Here is a 26,786-nt window from a genome sequence, read left to right as displayed (position 1 = left end):
AGCAGCATCAGGTCAAGGCGCGGCTGTTGGCGCCTCTCAGGGCCACCCAGCCAGTCCAGAGCCTCGTCTGCCAACAGGGCCGAGCTCCACCCTGTCAGTTCCTCGGAACATCAGGAAGCTCAGGGCAAAGATGCAGCACAATTAAACAGGAAGGTCAGGGACAGGGCTGCAGCACACGCAGCGGGCAGCGATGAGGACAGTGCAGCGGAAAGGTCACGGTCATCGTGAGGACACCACAATGCCAAGCCCCCCCTGCAGCCTCCCTGGTCTTTCCCCTGGTGGGAACAGCACCACCTTGGGGGGCCGCTCTAGGATGCCAGGTGCACATGCCAGGTGCAGACACCAGGTGTCTCAGCCATGCCATGTGGCGTCATTCCTCTCCACACCCCTGACTGGAATCAGCAGAGACCATGGGCCACATCGGAGGGCCGCCCCCAAGACCCCAGCCTGCCCCACTTGGCTGTTTGGGACCTGGGCTTTGAGGCCGCACACAAAGTAAATGCATCACCAAGCTGAAACAAATCACTCACGTGAATTTTCAACACAGGGCTGGCTGGGCAGGAAGGAAAACCGGGTGAACGTGAGGCCCAGAGGTGTGTGGTGGGGACGCCCCGCTCCATGGGGTGCCCAGAGGCAACAGGCCCAGCGCCCGGATGCCCGAGGCCTGTTCAACAGCTCGCTGCAGAGCGCCCGGGCCTTGATTGACAGCAGCCCTTAAACCGACTTTAGGACAGAAAACGTGAAGAAGAAAAACAGATTTCCTCTGAGCAGACAGCTCATTTCCCCCAGTAAGCAGGAACACGCTTGGAACAGAGGGAGCGGAGAACCACAGCTTTATTGTCTGAGAGCTCTCAGGAGCCTGGTCTGCTGGGGCTGGCTGCTCCTGGGTGGGCGCCCCCGGGCCTCAGCTAGGAAAAGAGGAGAACAAGGAGAATTTTAGGTCCACGGAGGGGTCTGAGGTAAGAGTTAAAGGTGGCATTTTATTCTGAAACTGCTATCAAAGGCACTGTTTGCTCAGTAACTATCTGTGGAACCAAGTGACAATGAGATCACACTGTACTCGTTTATTAAAAAATACGTATTAAATGCCTGCCACATGCCAGGCACTATTCACCGTGTTTCTCACCGGTAAAAACCGCACCCGCGCTTAGGAACCAGAACCACGGACACCACGGCGTGACTCAACGAGAGCTGCTGTGCAAGCGGCAGGACACTTCGAGCGCTGGGGGCCCCGGGCCCTGTTTCCCTCCTGCCCTGCACCCCCCATGCCCCACTCCAAACGGCTTCCAGTGAAAGACACTCAAAGGGGCTTTACCTCCAGGTTCCCTCTGGCCTTCCGAAGGATTTTGTGGGTTACGACCACTGAGGAAAGAACGGAGAAGGGGATGATTAGATACAGAGGCCCAGGAAGACAGCGCAAAGCCGGGTGCAGGGAGGAGGAGCCCCCTGGAACCCGAATGGTTCAGACAAGCCTGAAGCACTCAGGCCAGAGAGAGGTGTGGAGGGCACACCCCAGGACCAAATAATCCATCAGAGAGGGTGAACCAGAGGTGCCTCTTCAAGACACCATGCAAAGCCACAGCCTCCCAGCGACACCAGAGGCAGAGCAGAGGGTGCAATGCCATGTTTTAGACAAACCTGAGGCTATGAAGGCCAGCTGGATGCTCAGGTGTGCCCCGGGCTCACCTCTACGGGCCCAGGAGGGCAACAATGCAGAGCCGGGAGAGGCCTGCGCCTGGCTAGCATCTTGTATGCTTTGGTTGCTGGGAAGGGGGTGTGTCCCACTCCAAGCAAACCCGTGTGAAGGCCAAGCCAAGGGTCAAGGGCAGTACTGTGAAGTCGAACTTGATCCTAGTAGCACTTGGAGCAGGTTCCTAATGTCCTGGGAGGGCGAACTCTAGCATTTTTCCTCCTTAGCTGCCCTTGAGTTGGCAGAGGAGCCCAACACAGTTCCCAAGCAAGTCATGTTCTTCCAGGACAGGAGGGCGTTGCGGGGCTGACCGCCAAGGGGCCCTCAGACCTGGCACTCTGAGCTGTGCACGGGCAGACAGCTAGTGTATTGGGACCCACAGGAGGGACAGCCCACCTTTTGGGGCCGCAACTGTGGAGTCGGGTGCTTCTTCCCTCCGGCTTTCTCTTCACCAACGCAAATGCCAGCAGCAGGGATGCCGCCAAAGAACAGCTCCATGCCTGGTCAGGGGTCTGCTCTGAACAGGGCTTGGGGAGGGCCAGGGAATCGGGCTGCTCCCCGGAAAGGCGGCACAGGCTCCCGGAACGGGGCCACTGGCCAGTGGCACCCAAGGCTGAAACAGACTCCCCGTCAACTCATTTCAGCAGAGGCGCCACGCAGTGGCCTTGAGAAAATACTTATTCTTGCCTCACAGAAATGTCTGCCTGGCAATAACGAAGCTGGTTTGCATCTGTGACACCAGGGAAAGGACAGAGAGTGGCAACAAGAATTTCAGAGACACCGCTGCTTCTCTGCACCTCCCCCAATCCCACACTGCAGGCCAGTTCTACCCTGGGCCCAGGGGTATGTTTTGGGGTGTCCCAAATCCCTGGGAGCTATGTGCAAATCTGTGTGTGTGTGTGTGTGTGTGTGTGTGTGTGTGTGGACATATGCATCTTTCCGAAGATCACACTTCTCCTGAGAGCCTCCAACGACTGAGTATCATAGCCGTGAAGGTTAAAATCATGGAACATTGAAAGAACGCAACTCCCAGTGGAAGAGCAGAGGCTCACCTGGCCCGCTGGAAGGGCGCCCACATCTGAGGGGCTCCGCTTGCCTTCCCTGTGCATGGAAACCCCTGCTGCTGTGAGAAGCCCGAGGGACAGAGGGGTAAAGGGCGCGTCCCAAGTCCAGGCTTGCCCAGCACAGAGTGACTGGAACCCAGGTCTGTCCTGCCCAGTGCGGGCTCCTTCTGAGTTAGCAGAGTGCTGGCAAGGACGCCGCCACCCAGTGGTGTCCAGCTGGTGACAACTGTGACCTTGGTGACTACCCCAGCCCCGAGCAGCAGGTCCCGTCCCAGAGGCTGAAAGTGAAGCCAGTGATTCCAGGTCACACAGCCAGGGAGTGTCGAAGTCCTCGGGTCTCAGGGTGACAGTCTTTCCTTCCTTTCCCCTTCAGACTGGGAGGAGATGCAGTGTCCATCTTGTCCCTAGCAGAGAACAGGCCTAGGCCCGTGCTCCTCCTGTCAGCATGCAGGGAAGGGTCAGGAGGGGACACTATGCCAACTTTCACATAGTCACTCAGTGCCAGGAGCAGGCCTGTGAGGCCGGCAGGGTTTGAGCACCTCCCGAGGCCCTGATCCATTGGGATGAGCTGCAGAGCCTGGGCAGGAAAGCCGCAGCCCAGGTCTGCCACCAGCTGCATGACCCCGGGCACTCCTCTCCTGGCACTGAGCCGCACACCTGCTCTGTGACAGGCCTCAGAGACACAGAGATGGGTGACACCGTCTGAGCGTGGGAGATGCTGTGACACATCTGGGGTTTTTCACACTAGTCATGGTTTACCACCTCCACACGCGGGGTTCGGCCTGACCCACTGGGACAGAGGAGGCAGAGGACGATGTCTGTTGAGCTTCTACTCTGTCCCAGGAAGAGTACAGTGAAGTTAAGGCGTCACTCCCACCCGATGAGGAAACTTATAAAGCTGTGTTCAGAACCGAGGCCTGCCTGGTGGGTATGAGTCCTTCGGAATTACTGTCTCCAATCGGAGATGGCGAATCTGAAGTTCAGAGAGTTGAAGTCACTTATTCCGGTCACACAGGAGAGCAGAGATCTGAATTTGCTCACTGATGATTCCACACTCACCGACCTTTGCATCTGCACGGTAGCTCACCTGCCTGCACCTACCGCCCACTTCCGAAAGGGGCTCACCCGTGAGCGGGGCTCACTGGATGTGCCCTGACTTGTTCGGGGCTGCTGAGGGGGTGTCGACACAGCGAGTTCCAACTCCCTGGACTTGGGGGACGAGCAAAAGCACAACTTCCTGGCCCCTGCTGCTCCAGGAGGCGACCCAAACATGCCACAGCCACCTCACACATGACCACCACTGACACTGTGTCCCCTCAGTGCTCCTTTGCTTGCGGTGACATGAACCCCTGGGCTAGAACCTCAGAGACACCCACCACTCTGCTGGGCTGCTGCCTAGATTAATCTCTCTGAAAGCTCCTCTCTCCTCTCCACAGCGCTGTGTCGGCCCCATCAGGCCGCTCCCCTGGGGGACTGCCACTGCCCCCGAAGAGGTCTCCCCACCTCCCAGCCCCTCCATGCTGAGCCACGGGACCTTCTCACACACAGTGGACCATGTCAATCCCTGCTGCTCCTCCCTGAGTCCGGCCCACAGCCCTTTGTGCTCTGGCTGCTTATCCCTCTCCCTCCATCGCTCATAGCAGAAGCCTTGGGGTGCCCTAACTGTGTCCCTCAACACTCAGCTCTTGCCCGTGAGGCTCCCTGCCAGGGTCCTGGTCCCGCCCCTAACTCCTACTCACTCCTCAATACCCAGTTGAAGCACGTCTCCGCTGCCTGGGATGCAGATTCACCATCCCGCAGCTCATTCTCGTGCCACCCCCATTAAGTCAAAGCTCCCCCTGGCAAAACTGCCGCACTCACCTCTGTCCCAGCACCTGGCACGGGAGCACAGAGCAGGACCCAGTGCCTGCTAGTGACTAAGCATCTCTCTTTGCAGTTCCAACTCTGCCAGTCTCACAGTCTGTTTTCAGAAGGCTCCTAACGGAGCTACGGAGAACTCCTACTTGACATACTCTATGTTCTGCACTTCTCGAAAATGCCCCAGAAACGCTGGACTTTGATAAGAGGGTGCAGAAGACAGCGAGGAAAGGAAAGCGCCACGGTCAGCACTTCTGCTAAGACAGGGAGATGGCAGGCTGACAGCCCGAGGCTGGGCCGAGGCTGTGCTGCCAGGGGGCTCCGGAAGAAACTCAGCAGCTGCCTCTAAACACACAGGGCTAACGAGAGCTGAGGGTCCACAGTGGGGACACACAGCTGCTCCCAACAATCTCTGAAGCTGCCAGATCAGGGCTGGGGTGGACCTCACAGAGTTATTTCAAGACTCTCCCTCCTTGAGTCTTGTATCTGTCTGAAAAGTGTTTCTCAAACCTGCCCCCCCTCTGGATGCCCACTGTCTGACCAACGAAACAGCTGCTCCTCACCAGCCTTTCCTGTACACAGATGTAACAGGCTGATGCTCTGCTCGGAGAACTAGACACCCGAGCCTGCCGCCTTGGACCTTCTGTGATGCAGCCCTGTCCCCCAGGCCCCTCCTGCCTCCAGCGGCCACTTACAGCTCTTAGTCCAACAACATGAAGTGTTGATGGTTTTGTGCACGTAAATCCTTATTTCCTTGCTCTCCGCCTTTGTCTGCACTGTTCTGTTCCCACCTGACCAATGCCCACTCCTCCTAGGACACAGTGACACCTGCCCCACTCCCACCTTAGTGCTTGCTCCCTAAGAGCCTGCCCGTGTTCCCATGCACATGCCACACTGGCCCCCAATGAGGTGACAGTCCCTGCACAGTGGCCCCTCCACTGAAGTCTGGTAAGTGAATTCATTTGTCTGTGTGGGTCCGCAAGGATGAGGTATGAAAGGAAACCCACAAATAGGAGGCGTGACGACGAATGGTCCGGGTTCCCAAGAGGGTGGTCCAGGGCTGGCGTTTTAGTCCCCAGAGGTAGGAAGTGGTCAGCCATGGCGGCCACCCCTGACTGCTCACTTACACTGATCAAAGATGACTTTTTCCTGGTGCTTGCTCAGCTGCAAAAGCTTCACGGTGTTCTGCAACTTCTTTTCCTGTTCAAATAATTTTGTATGCAGTTTGGTGATCTCTGCCTTCATTTCTCCAATCTAAAGAAAAGAGGAATTAGAAAACTGAACAGAGAATAAAAAACCATCCTACCACATAGGCAGAATTATTAAAAAACCATATGAAGATGCTCACCCTGACTAACAGAAGATATCTGAGTAAAAACTAGGAGCTATTTTCTGCCAGTCCGATTGGCAAAAACAGGCAAAATCCAGCGACGGTGAGAGTGTGGAGAAGCTCTCTCAGGACTGCTGGTGGCCCAGGGGGAACAAGTGGCCCGGTGAGGGTTACCAAATGGTAAAATGCGCTTAGCCCTCTGACCCAGAGATTCTGCCTGTGGCATTTACCGCCAAGGAACACTACAAGCACGAGAACATGCCTGTGCTGGAGGATGTTCACCTCGGCAGTGCTCACCGCAGGAAAAAATAAACTACCTGCTTTGTTTCAATAAGCATGGAGCTAAATAGATCACGGTACTCACACACAGTGGAATAATTCTGCAGCTATTAAAAATGATATTGTAGAGCTCTATTTACTGACATTGAGAGATGATAATAACTAGTGACAAAGAGCCCAGAACAGCTACTGTATATGAGGCATTCTGGTTTCATGAAATTGAACACGTATCTCTGTATCCACAGATGGGTGTATCAAGATGTCTACAAAAAACTGGTGACAGAGAAATGTCATCAAAATATTGATAGTGATTATCCCCAAGAAATGTGATTCATAATGTTTTGTTTTCATTTTTAAAAATTTATCAGAATTGATTGACTTTTTAAACAAAAGCTACAATGCTGATTTTTTTAAATTGTTAAATCTTAAGAAGAGATAGAAAAGTATTATTAGGAGAGTGTGATCCATTAGGGGAGCCGATTTTGACCGTTTGGAGGCAAGGAGAGCACAGAGCGGCCGCAAAACCAGAGACCCCAGTCCTCTGAGGTGAAGTGTGCACACCAAGGAGGCCTCTTACCAGTCTCCTCCGAACTCGTCCAAGGGCTCAAGGACACTCCCTGCTCCTAAACTAGCCACCCACAAGGTGCCCTGCAGGGACGGCCCTCCGCCACGTGGAAACACCCCCGCTCCCGAGAGGGGAGCTGCTCACAGTCAGTTACGGCAGGTCCTGGAGTAAAGAACGTCACTTCGTTCTAACGCTGATGAGGTGCCGTGGGCACTTACCTCCTGTTAGTATCAATTAATCTACAGTAAAAATGGTTTCGTTCTAGGTCATTTCGCTGAAAAGTCACATAGTCGATGTTAAGTGAGGACTTACTGTATGTGATTTCATTGAGTATTAAGTAGACCTGTGAAATGTGGATGAAGAGAGAACTGGTTGTATGAAAACTAACATAAGCCTCAGGAAAGCCGTGATAAAGGCAAGTCACTAAAAAACACATTACTGGCAAATTAGGTGTGGGTGAGTCAACTACAAAAGTTGTGGGAAGAACATGGTCTGGAGGAATTCTACATTCAAATTGCTTTTCATGTGTCTAAGTTTTTTCTTCATCTTAAAGAAACAGAAATTGGAAGTGACAGACATACATTATGGATGTAATTTATGAGAGAAAATGCAGACCTCCACACAGCAGACTCGTATTCAAAGAAAAGGCTCTGGCCCTACATCAAAAGAATGGCAAATGAATGTACATTTAACTGTTTTAAATTAAACTAAAATGTTTAAGGTATGTATCAATTTTTTACTCCCTGCTTTAACCTACTTTTAGGATTAAACAATTGTGTCAGCTACAAGGGCTTCAACTGTTCTCCCAAAATACCCTAATGTAAACATCAGGTGTTCTCTGACTTTCTTCGTCCTGCTAAGAGCCCCTGCGATTTGTGTTCTGGCCATGGCTTTAAGGGCCGCACATGCTAGGACAGTCAGTCCCTCCATACACAGAGCCCGAGTCCCTTCCAATCTGCAAAGCAGGGATGCTCCCGACCCATCGCTCCACCACAGCAGAGTGAGACTCACACAAGGTGATGCCTGAAGGCAGGGAGGGGGATCATGTGGCCCTGCCCAGTCAACCTCTATTCTGCCTTGCCACCCTCTCATCCTCTCTCTAAAGTCAGCTCAGGCATCACCTACTCCAGGAAGCTTTCTTTGAGACTCTCCCCCAGGAGTCTAGGTTGGCTTCTGCTCCTTTGGGTGCCCTCTGTGCGTGATGCTTCCCCTGCACTGCCCATCTCACGCTGGGTGGTAACTGGTCCTTCAGTCGTTTGCTTGCCCTCCTAGACCACATGCTGCCTGAGGGCAGAAAACTCAGTTCTTCCTTCTGACCACCAGCGCCTGGCACAGAATAGGAGCTGTGAGACCGGCTGCCAATGGGGAGCGGGGGGTTAGCTGTCACCTGCACTCTGAAAACACACTGTGCACATTCTATCCAGCACTCAAACAAGGAATTTAGATTATTATGCGTCTGCTATCCCTCTGAACTGAAGTCTTCACTTTCACAGGACGACTACGCCGTGGTGGAAACAGCAGGGTTCGACAGCCCCGTTAGTCACTTGCAGCTGCCGTGATGATGCGGCAAGGGAGCTTCAGTCCGGGCTTCCAGAAAACAGGAACGATCAAGATGGAACTCTCGGGAGGCTACTGTCAGGGAGAAAGTGAGATGCCGAGTGTAGAGCAGAGAGCCGCACTCCCGGGAGGAGCTGGACAGAGCCCGCCTTCCTCAAGGCCTCGGAGCTGAGCCCTGAGCCGAAAAACGCAGGCCGCCCAAGAGGTCTCAGCTTCCCCGCGAGCGTCCACCCGACTCTGGAGCCGGGGTGTTTTCTGTAGTTGTTGCGTTTGTTTTCTTTTTCGAATGAAGATACTCGAACATTTACCAAAGTAGAAAGAACGGGACAACGGACCACCAAGGTACCCAGGAATTATCAAATCGTGGCCAAAGCTGTTCCATCAACATCCTCACTCTAAAATTACTTCCAAAATTGATCCTAGAAGCCAATCATATTTCATCCATAAAACATTTCAGTATATAGCTCTAGAAAAAACGATTCTTTTGAAAAACCACACACAGTATAATCACCACAACTCGATCACAATGACCACCTCCTATCACCAAATACAGGACACGTTTCCCTGACTGCATCATAATTTTATTTTTTTTAGCAACTGGTTTGATTCTAATTAAATTGGTGTGCAAATAAACACCACGTTTTGCATCTGATCGAAGTGTCTCTTAAATTTCTTTTGAGCCAGTGGCTCCCTGAGTCGCCGGTGGGACTTGCGAAAAGAGAATGCGGGGCCACTCCCAGACTCTTTGATTCCGTGGGTCTGGGATGAGGTCCCAAAATCTGCCTTTGCAGCCAGTTTCCAGAAGTGCTGATGCTGCTGGTCGAGGAGCCACAGTTTGAGAACCACTGCAAACCTGCGAGTCTGCCTCCCCTCTTCCCCTTTTCCCAGGATAAAAATAGTTCGCAGCTCATATTGTACATTTCCTGCCCCACACCTCGAATCAAGCCGTTTCTCCACGGGCTCCTAGTACCTTTTAGTGGGAAAAGATATGTAGAAACCATAAGTTGGCACTAGAGGTGCTCACTGTTCTGGTTTGAACACTTTTAAAAAGCCTTTTAAGTAGAGAGAACTTGTAAATTTTTTTTAATAGTAACTACATCATGAGTTGATACTGATATTTCCAATTCAAATTAAGGATTGCATGAATTTTACTTCTTTGATTTTTGATTTACTTTATCTCTTCTCTGACAGCAAAAAAATTCAACATACTTATTTGTTTTATCTTATAATAGAAATATAGTAGTTTTATAACAGCAATACCAGTATTATTACTAGCAATTTAATCACTGAAAACAGCTAAAAATGTTCTTGCAGCTCTGTCTGCCCTCGGAGTGTCTCCACGAGGGATAGTACACCGCCGAGTTACTGTTAGGGAGTGTCTCCTCTGCGTGGTGATGCCTCCGGTACTACACACACTACGGTTTGTTCACTGCATCTTGCTATGAATCTTTAGGAATAGCTTTTTTTCTCATTTGATTTATTTTTATTTATAATTATGTAAAGCACTTACATGATTTCAAAGTCAAATTTACAAAACAAGGGCCACTCACAGAAAGCTACCTTCTACCCTGCCCTTCTGCCCTCCTCCTTCCCACCCTTACAGGTAGCCTGCATTTTTTATCAGTTATCCTTCCCTTTAAAACATGTATAAATGAACACGTGAATACATGTGTAACCCCCCGCAACTTTCTTGGACAAACTGCAGTGTACGGTCACACTTCCCAGAGCAGGCCATGGGACTGCAGGGGGCAGTGTATGAAATGTGAAAGGCAAATCAATGAATGACAGAGAAAACACTAGGAGTAAAAAGCCACTGGGGTTGCTGGTGAAAACTTGGAAATCTGATTCACACACATTTCACACCAAGGAAAAGGCACTGCGTGGAACACAGGCAGGGACAGAACAGTGGCCAGAGGCGATCTGACAACACACAGGGGTCTGTTTGCACCAGCAACCGTATCAGAGCGTCTCGAAGGTCCTTTCTGTGGCTCTAACATTCTAAGATGCTAAAGTGAGCATCATCGGCTTCCCAAGAAAGCCTCGGAAAGACGGGATGAATCATCGCAAGCACCAACCAGTCCCCGGACCAATTCGCTAGTGGGGGAGGTTCGTGTGAGTATGATCTGCACTTACACGCGCACACAGACACACTCGGAGTAAGAACTGCACTCCGTCTATTTAACAGACATCACTGTGTACTGAGGACAAAAACACTGCATTGCGGGTAAATTGTTTAGTTCAGACACATTGTGCTTTAAAAATCATGGGGACAAAGGTTTGACTATGGAAGGAAATTATTCATTGATTCATTTAAAAACATAAACAAATTAGACTTGGCCCCTCACTGAAAGTAGAGGAAGGCAGACATTAAACAAACAAATATGTAATTATAATTTGTGCTAGGAGCGTGCTGAACAAAAGCTATGACTGAGTGAACAGGGAGCCCTTTCTGACTTTGAAGAAACATGCAAGCTGAGATTTGAAAGGCCAGGAGCCAGCCAGCTGGGAGGCAGGCGGGGGACAGGTAGTAGAACATCTGTGTCATCTAAACCTGAGACGGAAAAGAGCTCAGTGGGTCAGAAGGAAAGGCCAATGCGGGCTGGATGCCAACGGGCCACCTTCCCTCTGACATTCCCTCTCCCATGCCAGGCCCCACCAGCAAAGCGTGGTTTTCCTGTGCCAGGATTGGTGGCATACGTCCCAAGCTGAGTACACCCAAACTTGCTCCGCAGGATCCCAGAGGGAATCTGCGGACAGAACAGGCCCCTTAGACCCTTCCACAGAGAGAGCTGCTTCCCTGCTCCGGCTCCCCCACGGCTGACAGACCTGAGCTATCACAGGGTGGAGGGGGGGGCGGTAATCAGCTGAGTGCTGACAGGAAACGCACATTCCCTGCTGCCTTCCTGCCGGCGGGCTGCAAGAATTTGAAGGTTAGAGGAATGAAGGGGGAAACATCTGTCAGGCCACCCAGCAAAGAGGCCCAACGCCTCCTTAACCTGCGCGCTCTTGCTTCCAGGGCAGTTCACCACCAGAGGGGGCGCTCACCTGTCACGATGCACGGTCCCCGCAGACAAAAACCACTCGGCACTGCCTGACTCCTGACTGGTGCCATGAGACAGGGGACAAGGATGGGTGCGCGAGCGACTGTTCTCAACTCAGTCACATTCACCTTACTAGGAAGTCGAGCTTTTAGGGAAGTTTCAATGGTTTTATAACAAATGATTTTCACCGATTTTTAAAAAGCAGTGTCTAAGTAGTTAAAACAGACTTGAAGGAGGCCCACTAAATACCATGCTGAAAGTGAACAAAAGGCATCAGACGTCCGAGAAAAGCATCTGAACTGAAAGAGACTTTGAGTAGAAGGGAACGAGCTGGCTGGTAGGGACAAGCTGGGACCCAAAACCCATAAAACCAAGGTTTATCCTTTGGGTTGAGACACTTGCGCTTTCACGCCAGCTCTGTAACCTCCAGCTCTCAGTGTCCTCATGTGTGGAATGAAAATGGGATGTCCCTCAACACAGACGTCCTGAAAGTGGGGGTGGGGCAGGGTGAGGGCAGCAGGGGCGCTGGGGTTGAGGGGGAGCACACAGGGACCAGCCAGCACGGTGCCTGGCACGTGGCTCTTAACAAACACGGCACCTTCCCTGTCTCCACCCCTCCACCCCAGCACAGTCCCCATACTGAGCACCCACCCCACTGGAGACTGAGACACAAGCCCTAGTGGCTTCCTTGAGCACCACCCACCTGTTCACAGTGAAGTGTGCACTGGCCACTGGTGGGGAGTGAGACCCTCCAGAGAAGCGTCAGCAACCTCGCAGCCTCTTCCAGGACCAGCTTGGCTCTGCTCACGCCGGAGACAAACCTGCTTGGGGGCGCCAGGTGTAGACCCTGCGTGGGGGGACGAGAAGGTTGTTACGTGCAGTCTTGAAAAAGACCATGGACAAGCCAGCTTTAACGGGCGGCATAAATCTCCAGACCACAGGGCTCATGTTCCACACGCTGAGCAAGAGCCTGGGGCCACACAACACCAATTTATTGTTCGTAAAGACGGGTGAATTACAGATTATGAGAGAATTTCGGTGGTGATTTTAGCCCAGTCAATAACCATGATTAATAACCACCTGCATTAACTGTGTTTATGATGCCAAGAAGAGGAAGCATGGGGGGACCACTCTCACCACCTCTCGGGTTGGCAAGCACGCCAACAGCAAGTGAGGCAACATGGACGCCCCGATCTCCGCCGCCCCCGACGGCTCTGCTGGCAGGAGCCAGCTCACACTGGGGATGCCAAGGGCAGGAGAAAGCAAGGAACAGGTACCAGAGAGGGGGAAACCCAAAACACATTTTTAAAAGATAAAGGAGCATTGTCTTCAAAATAAAGTAAATACAAAATAAAACAATACACCCCTTCTGACTATCAAATTGGCAAAAACACCATTTATAACTACAAATGCACAGTGAAGACAAAGGTGCAGTGACATCACAATACTTCTGGAAAGTGATGTCGCAAGAGTCACCACAGGAGCCCTGGAGAGTCCACCACCTTCGAGTGTCTAATTCCACACTTGGGAACTCGTCTCTGACAAACTAACCAAAGACACGACCAGCGATGGGTTTACAAGGACCATCACAGCTGAAATATCCAACAGCCAGGTGAAACAGTAAATAAGTCCACATTAGCTTACTTTTCAGCCATAAAAGTCAAGTTCTAGAAACATAGTGAGGGAGACAGGTGGACTATATTAAATGTTAATACAATGTGAACTGAAAGTCAACATACGGAATTCACATATGTTGGAATCAGTTTAGCTTTATGAATGAGCTGAAAGTATATTATCAAAATTTTAAGTGTTAAGTGTGGTATTTTGATAGATTTTGTTTTCATGATTCTCTGGTTTCCAATTTTTGTACAATAAAGATTATAATCACAGAAGAACAATAATCTTACTAGTATTTATTGATTCATCCAACAAATATTTACCACATGTCTATGCCAAGCCAGGCCCTAAGCTAGGCAGTGGACATAGAATCTTGAGCAAAACAGACGCTACCCCTGCTCCCCTAGAGCTTATTATCCAGTGAAGTACAGAATGCAAAACTGACCTTTGCAATGTAACAGTAAAACAAAAAAGGCAGAATAGGTATCAGGAAGCAGGGGGCTCAAGTAGCCTCAGGAAGGACCCAAGAAGAGGGACCAGTAGAATTTGGGCCCAGTCTGGGGGAAAAAAGGAAATCTCAAGCACCTGGGACATGAGTCCTCAGAAAAAAGGTAACTTTAACTGAGAAAGATTTTGGTAGGATGAAGCAGGAAGAAGGGGTAGCTAAAAGGCACTGAGGGGTATCAGAGGGCATCGGGGGCCGGGCTAGAGGTGGGCTGTGGCTGGCAAGCAGGACACAGCAGGCAGCCCAGGCCGAAGGCGGCAGGGCACCCTGGGGGACCTGGGGATGACGGTGGAAGGGAGGCAGCAGGCCTGCGAATGAGAAGTCCCTGGTGCCCAAACTGCTCCTGGGGCCACGTGGAATCTCTGCCCAGGGGAGTGAGGGGACAAACAGCGTTCTTCAGGAAGCTGAGTCGTGACAGAGAGAGGGCCTTGAAGGGCAGAGAACTGAGTTCCAATCTCGTGGCTCCAAGTCACTGCACCCCAGCTCTGTGTGGCAGGAATGACATCGCCCACTCCCAGGGTTGTTCTGGGGCGGGAAAAAACTCCACCTGAAAAGCTGCTCTGCAAGGAGAGATGGCAGCGCCAGCAATCTTGAGGGGGTGGGGTCATCTCACACCAGCAGGCTCAGCAGAGCTGCTGAGAAGCTGCTGTGTGGCTGCTGCCCGCTGTATGAGGTGCACAACTCGCTATCTCACTCACAGCAGCTCGAGCCTGTGCAGAGGCCTGGGTGGGTGACGGCTAGGTGACTAGGCAGGGGACCGATAAACACAATGAAGGACGGAAGGGCAGAAGGATGGATGGAAGACTGGACAGAAAGAGGGAGACGTAGGGCAGATCCCAGGGAAGTGATGGCAGGCAGATCCCAGGGAAGCGACGGCAGGGATGCAGGGTATCAGCCTCGACAAGTGTCCCTCCCACAGGAAAGAGCACCAGTCCCCCAGACTGGACCGACTTCTCAGCTCAAGTGGGCAACACTTCCAGAATCCCCGTTTTAGGGCCTGACCGAGGACACTCACGCCCCTTGTCCCCGAGCACCCTCAGCCGACGCATCCATCCCTGCCCCCAGTGAGCCCTGTCTCCCTCCAGCTGTGTGTGTCAGGTTACCTTTGTTCCCAGCTCTTGACTCGAGGGGCTGGGAGCCTCTTGGATCTGAATGTCCATCTCAGCAAGGAGCTTCTGGCCCTGGCCAATATGCTGACACAGGGCATCGTAGTCCTCCATCAGGCCCAGGACGTGGCAGCCACTCTTGCTGGCCCACAGTTGGTGGCCAGGGACCAGCCGAGACATGCACAGGGCGCTGGTGGTGGAGCTGCCACTGTCACAGGAGAGGGAGTCCACGTCATTTCTAGAGAGTGGGGGAGTCTCCGAAGCTACAGAATGAGAGGGAAGATGTCAGATCTATTGGGGGCAGCACTCCGTTCCAAGAGCTGCGTTCAACCACGCTGAAGCCAGCCAGGAGGGCTGAGAGCGGCTCTTGGTCTGTACATCACCCCACGCTGGGCTTCTGCACCTTGTGGGAGACGCTCAGTTCAATTCAACCAACACTTATCAGGTCAGGCACCCACTCTGCAGGAGACCCCGATTCACACAGATGAATCAAGCGAGTGCCTGCACTCCAAGAGCCCATGGTCTGCTCAGAGTACAGACACCATGTGGGAGGTGGAACAGCACAACTGTGAAGAGCCGGGGCTCAGAGTTAAAAATAAATCAAGTCTCTGTGTGGGAAGGGAGGTCAGGGAAGAAGCAACAGTTGAGGTGGGTTGAACGTGTAGCAAAAATTTATGCTAAACAGAGGTAAAAAGCCTGTTGCTTTTCCCTTTGGATCCAAGTATGTCTGGATAAGTAATTCTGACTGGGGAGGCCAGTGAAGTCTGCACTCACGGTGAGCGTGGAGGGAGCAGCAGGACGCTCACTGGCAGAGAGCGGACACGGGTGCTCTGGCAGGGAGGGAGGGGAGGGAACACATCTGCAGGGTGGTGACCCATCTGGACAAGATCACGAGGGCACAGGGACAAGGCTGGACAGGTAGCACTGAGGCTGGCTGCTGGAGGGCCTTGAAAGCCACTGGAAGGTGTCACACTTTACTCAACAGAGACCCGATGACGTCACTGAGGTTGGTAATACCCAGGAACAAACTAGCTGGCTTGGAGTAGGAGATCACCAGCTGGAGATGCTGAGAACTTGAAACCCCAAACCCTGCCAAACACCCGGCTAAGCCGAGACCAGGGACCTCCTTCTCTGCCACCTAAAAAGCCCCGCTGGTGACCCCCAGCCTGCTGTTGTCAGCCCAGACTCCTGCTCTGTACCTGATCTCAGGGCCACCGCCTGGGTGGAGTCGAACAGATCACCCGAATTGTCAATGGCCACGGGACATCTGTCACCATCTACAAAATGCAAAACAAGAGAAGGAAAACGAACTGTCAAAAGTTTTAGTTTCACAGAGAGACCTGAAGAGTAGGGTCAAGTACCCAACACACGAACATTCCTTCACACCCGTGCTGGCACCTCTCCTGCCAGGCCCAGTGCAGGCCACGGGGTAAGAGTGAGCCGGCCCAGTCCCTCCCGGGGAGGACCCTCCTGTCCAGACAGGTAAACAGGCGGTTTTCCTCCGGGGTGGTCAGGGCTAAGCGAGGGAGGCCCGGGGCTGTGGGAGCTCAGGGGAGGAGTGCTAGCCCCGGGCAGGGTAGCAGGGGAAGCGAAATGCAGGCAGAGGAACAGCACATACAAAGACACTGAGCAGTGAGCTGTCACGACACCCCCAGGGGGCATGAAGCTGCTCAACAGCTGAGCCCAGGGAGCCAGGCCAGGACTGTGAGGACTGTGGGGAACCACTTAGGGTGGTAGGGGCAGGGCAGTGTCCGGCTGAGATCTGAGCTCTGGACTGCCGGAGTGAGTCTGCAGGCTGCTGTAGGAACCCAAGCAAGAGAGAAAACAGGATTTGGGAGTAGGATTTGGGAGGTGATGCATTTGAAACAACATAAGGAGGCGAAATCAGTGAGATGCTGTCTGTACAAGATGACCCGTGACTTCTGATTCAGAAACCACTTTCACTTAGGAGTGTAGTAAGTAGTTTGGTGAGCAGGATGGCAGTGTAATTCTGATTTCCTGGAAGACGAGACCAAGGCAGAGAGAGAGAGAGAGAGAGAGAGAGAGAGAGGTGGCCTGCCTAGCACCACCCAGAGTGCGCTGGCAGAGAGAGAACCGTCCAGGCCTCAGGATGCCCCACCCAGCTCCTCCTGCCCAGGCACCTCCGGAGGGTGCACTGTGACTCCTGAAAGGTATCACTTTCTGCCCAAAACAGCAGTCTTCCCAGCAGAACTTTCCAAAGGGGGCACACAAATCCAGTCCCAAAAGGTCTTCTGCAAAGGGAACGAGGCTGCTGCCTAGACACGGCTCTGTCACTCGCAGAAAGCAGAGAGTGTTTCACTGAGGCAGCCACGTGATTCCTGACAACCTCGGGGTGCCCCCTGTGAGGCCCACGCAGGGCTGACCCCGCTCCAGTCTCAGCAGCAGCCACAGGCTGTTCGGTGGCCTCCTCGCTCCAGCCACCCAACTCCCCTTCCTGGGCACCCCAGGCATGGGACTATCTCCTGCTGCAGTCTGCCCGAGCCCGCCCCCAGGGTCTGCGGGGCCCCTCTCAAAGGCCTAAGAAGGGAGACATCTGCGTGTGAAATGGTAATGCGCACCGCTGATGTACATCCCAGGCAGGAGGCGGCACTGTGGCCCCTTCGGGCCCCTTGAGACTCTCCTAGTAGAATTTTATCCTAAGAATTCTGTTTACCAGCCAAAAGCATATTTACACCAATGTCTAATAAAGCTCCAAATCAGAGACCAGTCTAATAATCACCAGGGTCATGGTTTGGTGGCCGACAATAGTCTGCAAACAATAATCAGAAAGCCCACGGGAAGGGAGGGGAAAACGTGTGATGAGAGATTGGGCAAAAACAAAAAAAGGACACAGAATGGCACAAAACCCACTCTGAACAATGTAAACTCATGCCCACACCTGGGAAATGTAGACTAGAATGGAGGAAAGTGTGCCAAGTAAGAAATTGTGTTTTCGTAGATCATGAAGGATTTTTCCCACTTTGTTTCATGTGGTCACATCATCTTTTTGGTTAAAAACTTAAAATCCTTATAAGGAGAAACCAATGAGCCAACCACCACAAGCTCTAAAGCAGGCTGACTGGATCCTCTTTAAGAGATGTTCATTTTTTAAACTAAAGGCAACAGACATAATCTCCAGCCCAAGTAAAGACAGGCCAAACCCTCACAACACGTGTTTATAAAACACGTTGGCATTCTCTGTCCCACTGGAGAGGCTGGTGAACCCCGGGCACCCAAGGGTCTGGGAGGGCAGGTGGGGCTTCGGGGACAGCTTGGGACTCAGAGCTCAAAAACGATTTCTAGCTCCAGCTCTGTCACCGACTCATTGTGCCACTTTGGGCGGCTCTCTGGGTCTTAGTTCCTCCACCCAGAGCAAAGAGGACGGCCTGCCCGACTGCTGTGAGCCTGGCCCTCTGCTGGGCAGATGGCAGAGGACTGAGCCCAGTCTTGTCCCCTTTTGCCACCCTAAACAGCCTCTGCAGGGCTAGACAATAAACCCACAAGCACGTGCAAAACAGAACCAGTTTCCCGACTACCAGGATGCTTTTCAGATTCAGAAAAACACTGACGGCCAGGACAAGAGGTTTAAATTCTTTCAAAGGCAGGAAGAGGGACTGGATTTTCGGCAGTGGAGGGATGTGGGCAGGACTGAATGGATGGGAGGAAGCAAGACCGGAGGCAATGAGGGCAGCTGGAAGCCCAAACTCCACTCTCCTGAGAACCAGGAGGCCCCAGACAGAGATTACACCATTTTGCCAAAGGTGACAGCTAATTAGCGGTCAGGGTACAGTATGTCTGCTGTCAATGGAAAGACACCTCTGTGAGCAAGGGCCCCACGTGCAGGAGCTCACGCGTCCCACACAGACGCACAGGGCTGCCTCCTCTAACAGTAAGGAGAGCTGGGGGCAGTACCGTGCTGGGCTGGCTGAGGGGGTTCGGGCATGGGCAGGGTCTGGAGAGCCAAAGCGAGAGCTGCGTCTGGGGCCTTCCTCTCGCCATTCGCCAGCTGCTCCTCAAGCCTGCCCTGCAGCGTGCTGTTGGTTTTGATGCTTCTTTCCAGCTGTGTCCGCAGAGCCCGGATCTCTGTCAGCAAGTCACGCAGGTCGCCGAGAGGGTCCTGCCCCTTCCAGGCTTCTCCTGACACCTCTGCTCTGGACTCTGCAAACACGTGCAAAGGGAAGCCTTGACATCTCCTTCCACCAAAGGGTCAGCCATCGAAGGAGCTCGACAGAGTTTTAAACCCGCCACCACCATCACCCACCCTTCCCTTCCTAAGAACTAGGTACAATTTAAAATAACAACTTGACTTTAAAAACAAAAATATTGGCAGGCTTAATTGCTGCTATTCCACAGGCTAAATAAGAGCTGGAAATTAATTTTCACTTCTGGCCATAAAAGCCCAGCAAATTGCACACCAAACCCCGAAATTATGTCTGGTAGTAATAAAATCTATTTGGGTGGAATTATAGAATGAAAGGGGCTGATTTTAAGAGCCAGAGTGTATTAAAAAGGCACAACAGCAAGAATAAGAAAAGCAACTTGAAGAGAAAATAAAAGCTGGGAGGTGACCTTTTTCTTGATAAACTTTCAATAGGGAGAAACCATCTGGAAAATTAGTTTAAGAAAAAACCCACCACACCTCAAAACTGATTCTAAAACATCTGAGTTTACAGTTGAGTCTCTCTGAGGGTATAGAGAAGACCGGGGCCAACACCCGCCTCTGCAGCGATGCCCAGTGTGGAGTGGGAGCTCCACAAACATATGCTGATTGAATGGGCAAAAAGAAACACATACGGACAAGAAAATTATAATACAAGTCCTATCTTGAGTGCCTGCTATGTGCTAGGTGCTATGCAAGGATGCATTTAATAAATTACCTCATTTAATTTTCATAACAATCTACAGAACAGGTATCAGTAGGCATGTTTTCTAGAGGGAGAAGCAGGCCCAGAGGGGTGAGATCACCTGCCGAAAGCCACAGAGCCAGGCACCAAGCCAGTGGAAACCCAGACCTCAGCTGGCCTGCCTCCTGAGCCTTCCATGTTCCCTGCAGCTCCTTTGGAAGAAGCTTGCTGCAAAATATACCTACTGTGCCCAGGAGGTACGTGTGGGGTTAGATGACAGCATTTCAGGAAGGAGCGCTGGACCCTGTTTGGGTGAGCGGACAGCCCCAGACACAGAGAGGCTGAGAGAGGCCTCGGCCCAGAGCGCCCCGCACCTCTGGGAATCCTGTGCTCCTCGTCCAGCTTCTCATACACCTTCAGCTCCACTCGCAGGGACTGGAGCACCTTGTCGTTCTGTGAGAGCAGCTGCTGCCTCCACTTCACCTCCTCCTGCACCCTGCAAAGGGCCCGGCACCCGGGGGAGGAGAAGTTAATTCCAACTTTTGGAGGGACTCAGTCATACCCCACGGGCTAGCCAATTCCACCCTCAAGCTAGAAGAGTGTGGACAAGGTGACAAGTGTGGTTATGAATTCCAGTCACAGCCACCACTTCCCAAGTGCCCCTCTGAGCCCAGCCATTTACACACATCATCTCCTGAAATCTTCAGAGACACCTGAAAAGGGACATGCTAACCCTCAACTCAGAGAGGAGGCAGTGAAGCTCCAAGGCTACGTCTTCCCCAGGGTGCACCGCCCCACTGAGGAGCCAGGACTGTGTGATAGCAAAGTCACTGATGTTGCTGAATCACTGCACCACCCCGGGAGACCGAGCATGATGTCCGTCACTCTAAAAGAGCCGGCCGCTCTAGAGTGCCGACAGGAAGACGGAAGACATGGGGGACAAGACAGTGTCTAAGGGGAAACTGCAAAGAGCAGTTGGTACAGCCCCTTTAAAACTGAAGTCAGATTCGTGCCCTCCTCAACTCAGAATCTTCCCCAACCTCACTGGGTCACTCAGAGCAAAAACCAAAGTCTTTGCCATGTGACAAGGTCCTGTGTGATCCTGCACCCGGCCACCTCTCTGCCCTCGCCCCCACCTCAGCCTCTTCCCTGACTGCACCGGTCTCTCTGCTCTGGCCTGCGGAGGCCAAGGACACACGCCTCAGGGCCTGCACCCTTTGCTCTGACAACGACCTTCCTTCCTCGAGAAACCACAGAGCTCAAGCCCGCACTTCTCGAAGGGCATCTCTGCAGAGGCCTCCCCTGCCCCGCCCTGGAAAAACACCCACAGCCTGCCCCCAGGCCCCACCCTCCTTCCTCCAGTGATCTCTCTCCCCAGGAGTTTTATCCCTGCCTGATGTTCTACATGTTGGGGCGCTTGTCATCTCACTGCCAGCCCTATGCACTGGGGGGCGGACGTGCCCTGTTCCATGGCCACAGCTCAGCGCGAGGACCCCGGCAGAGCCCCCAGGACACAGGTGCGCCAGGCAGCTACCTGCTCAGCTCACTGCGGCCGTCACAGAGCTCCTGCAGCAGCTGCTGGCTGTGCCTCTGCTGCTGGCCCACCTCCTGCTGCAGCCTTTCGTTCTCCGCCTTCACACAGGCGAACTGGAGCTGGAGGTGCTCGAGGTCCGCAGCCTTCCTGGAGAGGGACTCTCGTAATTTTTCGTTCTCCTTCTGTTTATCTGAAAACACAAAACGCACCACTGAGAAGAGACACCATTTGTTTTTTCCAACCTTATTACGCAAATACAGCACTTCAGCTCGAGCTCTCCAAGAATACAAAAGAGAATGAGATTTAATCTGGCATTTATGATTCTGGCATTCCAATTATCTTACACATTTTGGGCAGATAAATCTGTCAACATCAAGGCTACAGATTAAACGTCACTGGGATGAAATGGCCCTGTTTAATTTTCTATTAAATAATGGGCTGTGCAAACCTAGTTACTTTGCTTTCACAGAGCAAATAGTGGGGAGAAATTACATACAGAGGCAAGAAACAGGCGGCAGATTCTGGCACTGGGTGTTGGAAAAGTCCGCAGCCTCCCTGCCGCCAGGCCAGCGGGGCCGGGAAGATGGCAGCCTGGGGCCCATCCACTCCCAGGCCCTGAGGGCAGCACCTCCCCTGAGGAATGAGGTTCGCCCCCAGGCAGAGTGCCGTGTTCCAGCGCTCTCCCACTTACTGCCTCTGCAGCCTTGAGTGTGTTTCCTCAGTTCTCTGTGCCTCAGTTTCCTCATCTGTGCCAGTGTGAGGATTAGCCAGGCAACTATAGGCACGGGGCTTCACAGGCACACTGAAGGCTATAAGCTCCCCACAGTGCGGGCTGCTGGCAGAGCTGGTAACAGCTAACTGCAGGCATCACACGAAGATCTTCACGTGTGCCATTTTATTTACCCTTCATCACAAACCTCCAAGGTAGGTACTAGTCTTCTCCCCACTTTCCAGACAGGAGAGTAAGGAGCGAAGAGGCTAAGAGTCTCCCCGAGATCACACAGCCAACAAGTGGCAGGGCCAGGGCTCACACCCGGGTTTCCCGACTCCTCTCAACCTTGACACAGTGACTTCCGAGCGAGTTTTCTCCGCCCCCCGACTCCAGCCCACTCAGCTTCACAGAACTCCTGACTGGTCTACACTCGCCCGCTCTCTAACCCCCAGACCTCTGCCTGCTCTCTTCTACTGAAAAGGTCCTGGCTCTTCTAAATCTTAGGCACCTTGGTTAATCCGTACTTACCCTTCCAGACCCCACTTCTGAAGCCCAGCCTTCCCTGAGTCGGGATGCCGTCTCTGGAGTCCTCCAGCTCCCTGAGACGGCCTCTACTGTAAAGGCTGGTCCTCAGGTTGGCCTGCTGTGGGCAGCCCGGCTGGGTCTCCCATCAGACCAGCTCTGTTCAGACTTCTGTTCAGAAGCTACCCAGGCCCTGACATAGAACTGGAGCTGGGGGTGTTTGCTGGATGAATGAATGACCTGCAGAAGCCCAAATTTCATCTCTCAAACCAAAACCTCTAGGGAGAGCGGCCCAAGCTCCAGCTCCACCACCTTCTAGCCCCGTGACCACTGTGCAGTCGATGCCTTAGGCCTGTTTCTGACCAGTAAAGCAGGACTAATACTGGTCATCCTGCGAACACTGTAAGTACTGAGAGGTACAGTAAGTGAAAGCTCCTGGGGGGCTAAGCTCCAAACAGAAGGAATTAAGAAAAGGGGTCTTTATGAGAAACACTGGAAAAACGTTCCTGACGGTAGGAAATCTGACTGAGATGTGACTGTAAACATTGCCGGGGCCTCCTCTCCCCCACTGCGAAGACGAGAGAGGGGCGGCTTGTATGGAGGGGTGGGTGGCGAGCAAAGAAAGTAACGTGCACTGAGGTGGAGGGCTTTACAGGGTCTGATTGTCACAGCAGCCCAATGAGGTACGGCAGTCCTATTTACAGCTAAGAATGCTGAGGTCCAGGGGGTCACGTGACCCACCCAAAGTCACAGGGCCAAGGGCGTGAACCCCGGTCAGTCGGACTCCAGCGCCTGCCTTCTTCCCAGCCCTCCAAAGGCTGCGGCCCCCCCGCTGTAAGTGCCTCCTCCCGTGCTCACCTCTGGATCCTCTGGCAAGCACTGCATTGAGGGCCTGGTTCTGCTTCCTCAGGAAACGAATTTCTGACGTCAGGGAATTATGCAGCTCTGACCCACAAACAAAAGTGTTTGAAGAACCTATAAAAACACACACAGTGATGCATGCAGAATCTCCAGGTCAGTATAGAAGTTTCTAGATAATAGCTTTAAATAATGAGGAAACACCACACACCCTGAAAATCACTCCGGTGAACTACACATGGTGTTACCAGAGTCCAGAGGAAGTAAGAGTGAGCTGGAGAGAGGAGAGGAGACGGGGCTTCCCCGCATCTTACCTGTCCTGAGGGTGAACACAGGAGGAGACTGGGGCTGGGGTGGGGTGAGCAACAGTCTTCACCTCCACAAACCTCTCGCCAGAGGTCCAAACCCATACACCCGGCAGCCTGCGGGACCTCGCCCTGTCCACAGAGCTGAAGCGGAACTCCTCACCTTTCCTCCCTCGTCCTTCCAAACCTGCTCTCTCTCCATCTCCTAGCCTGCTGCCTGCTGATGGTAACGCCACTCTCCTTAACCCCAGCTAGAAACCTGGGGGCCACACCCCCTCCACTGCCCAGTCACACAACAACAACTGCCGAGTCTTGCCCCCAAATTCCTGGATGCTGGTCCCCTTTGCTGCCCCGATAGTTCAGGCCTTATCACCTTGCCCCCTGACCACCCTGCCAATGAGCTCGTCATCCTAAACACAGTCCGTTCCTGTTACTCTCTGCTCAGAACCATGTGATGGCCCAGCGCCATGAGAAGCAAACGAAACCACCAGACACCAGGGCAAACCTCAGAGCACCATTGCTCAGCTCCAACCTCCTGCCAAATGCCGGCAAACGGGGCCACTTCTGGGTCCCAACTGTACTGTGTGGTCACACATCTCCCTAACTTTGGGGAATGAGGTATTCCCTTCGCCCAGAAAGCCTGCCCCCTTCTTCCCCTGTCAAAAATCACACTTGTCTTTCCACTTGTAGCTTAAACTCACTGCCTCCAAGTGAACACTAACGATCAGGGCCTGAGGCTTGGCAGACTGGGTCTGAGGTCACTTACCAACTCCAAGCAGTTTCCTCATCTGCAAATACCTCCCCCGGCTGTGGTCTATCTCTTTAAACCCTATCCCTTCCTCTGGCCGGACACCTCCCTTGACACTTCATCCCAACACTCCCTGTCCTCTGAGCCTTCTACGTCTGCTCGCAGGTAAAGTTTCTGTCCACAGCTACCCCCTGCAGAGTACAGCTGGAGTACAGGTGCCTTCTCCCTGTAGGGGGACGTGCTTTCCCCTGGGTTCCCACAGGGGCTGACTCTACTACACCACAGAGCCGAATGCCGGCCTCCTCCCCCTCAGCTTCCAGTGCAGCTAGACCAGGCCACGTGCTGCTTCCCGGTGAGACTGGCTGGGAAGCCTGTTGGGGGCTTCTGGGAGATTTCCCACCCAGAGAAAAGAGGACAGGGAGAAGCCACACCCCCTTCCCTCCCATGCTCTGGACACTGTCCCGAGAAGCTATGACACTTATGGCTACTGCAGTCTTCACAGGCATTAACCCTGCCTTGGACTGCCTGCCTCTGGATTTGCTTTGTGAGAAAGCGTAAACCTCCATTGTTTACACCGGCTAGTACTCACACTTGGTTATCTGTAGCTGAAGGCATCCCGGCACTCAACTGATTACCTGCAGTATCCCAACCCCGGTAAGGCAGGTGTGGCATCGGTCTCCCAGAGCCCACGTTCACACTTCCCACTCCGCAGCACCCTTTTGCTCACACTCGTGATTCACCTGCCACAATGTCGTACAGATTTTACTCCACATACGTCTCTCCTCACCGGCTTCGTCCACTCTCCCTGTGAATTCTGGTGTCTTTTCAGAGACAGCTGGTTTGAACCATGGCTCTGGCTTTTTAATAGCTGCATGACCTAAGGCAAGTCACAGAACTGCCCTAAGTCTCCATTAGCTCAACAGAAACATGGAAGTTATTGTTACTGCAGTTACCGTTTGTATTAATGTCACGACTGCTGATAGGCTGGAGCCAAAACAGAACTGAGAGCAATCTGGATGAACAGGAGACATTCTAGAGAAGTCTATTATGACCACAGCTAAGGTGGTCACTTTTCAAAGGAACAGTCAGGCCAAAGAGCAGCTCCTGACGAAGCCTGAGCCAGCAGCAGGGGCCACGTCTGATGCGGGGAGGCCAGTCTGTTCCCTGACCGCCATCACTATAAGCCCGTGTAACTGGTGACAGCTGGCAGATCCGGCACATGAGAGGACAGCTTTCAACAGCAGCCCACCTCGGCGTTACAAGGGGCCATGCCTTTTGCACACCCGCTCCCAGGGGGCCCCTTCACAGCAGGGGGAGGCACAGCCACGTCTATTTCTTTGTCTCTTCACAAGCCCCGACAACACGGGGAGAAGAGCGTGTCTTCCCACCAGCGTGAGTCCTTTATGAATGCCTCTTTGTAAATCTTCCCGTCAAAGTGAATTACTCTCCAGAGCGATTGCCTGCTCCATTATAGCTGGTGGCCATTTGAGCCCCCAAATAACTCTGTAATTGGATTTGCCAGGGAAAATGTAAAACAGAATGAATCTAATTCAGGCATTACCAAGAGTGAATGTGAAGGGCCCAGGCGTGTATTTCTTTCCTGTGTTTGATATGACTAATAACTCAGATTAATAAATTTCCCTGGGGGTGAGAGCGGAGGACGCAGGGTGGGGGGTGTGGAGGCAGAGGGAGAAATGGAACCCTCCCGAGCCAAAGAGCAGCACGCACAGCACTCTGGGAAGGCATCCTTCTGGGCTGATGGCTACGATGGGCTGGAGCGGAACGAGAACTGAACCAGGGGTCCAAAGATTCGAGCGCTGCCATTGAGTGCATCTTTCCAGCACTTAGTATCTTTGCAGGGCTTTGCAGTGTCAAACTAGTAATGTTACACAAGATACGACAGTAAGATAAAACTGACAGCGGTGAGGAAAACCAGCATTTACTGAGGGGAGCACTGAGCGAGGCCTCACACACGCTGCCTTATTTAATCTCGGTGACTCTCAGAAGCTAATTAAGCCTGGGAGAGGTGGGGGGACTCGCCCAGAGTCACGAAGCTAATAAACGGAGGAGCTGGGATCCACTCTCAGGCAGTCCAGTCCCCAAAAATCTCAGGCTCTTCCTCGTGCCCAAAGCTGCTCTCAAATCACATCATTCATGGAATGAGGACACTCTCATTGTTCGAAGAAAAAAGGGGGACAGAATAGTGTTGCAAGGTATCCTATACCTTTGGGATAAGTGAGGAAGGGAAAAGAACATATATTTGTTTTTACATTAAAAAAACACTGTTTAAGGATCCTAGCAAAAGTGGGAAGAGAGAGGGGTAATAGCACGGATGGGTGCAGATGGAGGTATGAATTTTTGAATCACGTGAATGTCTTATCTACGGAAAAAAATACAAATTTTAAAATTCTTCATGGAAGAATATTCCATTGAGCCTTAACTGTGGCTACCTACTCAACACCACTGGTGACCTTCTGACTGGCATGGGAGATTTACCAGGCTGCTAAAACGCTAATATTTTTATAATCCATTATTAACAAAAAGACAAAACACTGCTTTGTTTTGTTTTAAAACACCTCTCTATTTCTCCACAGCTGCCAGAGGCAATGAGGAGCTGACCACAACTCGGGGAGTCAGAGGCTGGCAGGCTTC

General features: G+C 52.5%; 1 protein-coding gene across 2 annotated transcripts in view; it reads right to left on the bottom strand.

Moving 5' to 3' along the window:
• Nucleotides 1–816: 816 nt before the first annotated feature.
• CDK5RAP2 (CDK5 regulatory subunit associated protein 2) overlaps nt 817–26,786 on the bottom strand; it is a 167,567-nt gene continuing 141,597 nt past the window's right edge. For both annotated transcript variants that reach the window (XM_024562182.3, XM_045196779.2), the window contains 10 exons: nt 23,082–23,198; nt 20,990–21,179; nt 19,830–19,951; nt 18,524–18,769; nt 15,811–15,888; nt 14,609–14,874; nt 12,087–12,230; nt 5,739–5,865; nt 1,316–1,362; nt 817–908 (listed from right to left, as the gene is read on the bottom strand). In XM_024562182.3, coding sequence (XP_024417950.2) covers nt 852–908; nt 1,316–1,362; nt 5,739–5,865; nt 12,087–12,230; nt 14,609–14,874; nt 15,811–15,888; nt 18,524–18,769; nt 19,830–19,951; nt 20,990–21,179; nt 23,082–23,198 — 1,394 coding nt within the window. In that variant the 3' untranslated portion in view covers nt 817–851. The remainder of the gene's footprint in view (nt 909–1,315; nt 1,363–5,738; nt 5,866–12,086; nt 12,231–14,608; nt 14,875–15,810; nt 15,889–18,523; nt 18,770–19,829; nt 19,952–20,989; nt 21,180–23,081; nt 23,199–26,786) is intronic.

This window comes from Desmodus rotundus, chromosome 1, assembly GCF_022682495.2.
Source record: "Desmodus rotundus isolate HL8 chromosome 1, HLdesRot8A.1, whole genome shotgun sequence".
NCBI classification, from domain to species: domain Eukaryota; kingdom Metazoa; phylum Chordata; class Mammalia; order Chiroptera; family Phyllostomidae; genus Desmodus; species Desmodus rotundus.
The sequence above is the reverse complement of the archived record's forward strand: the minus strand, read 5'-3'. Positions and strand labels throughout refer to the sequence as shown.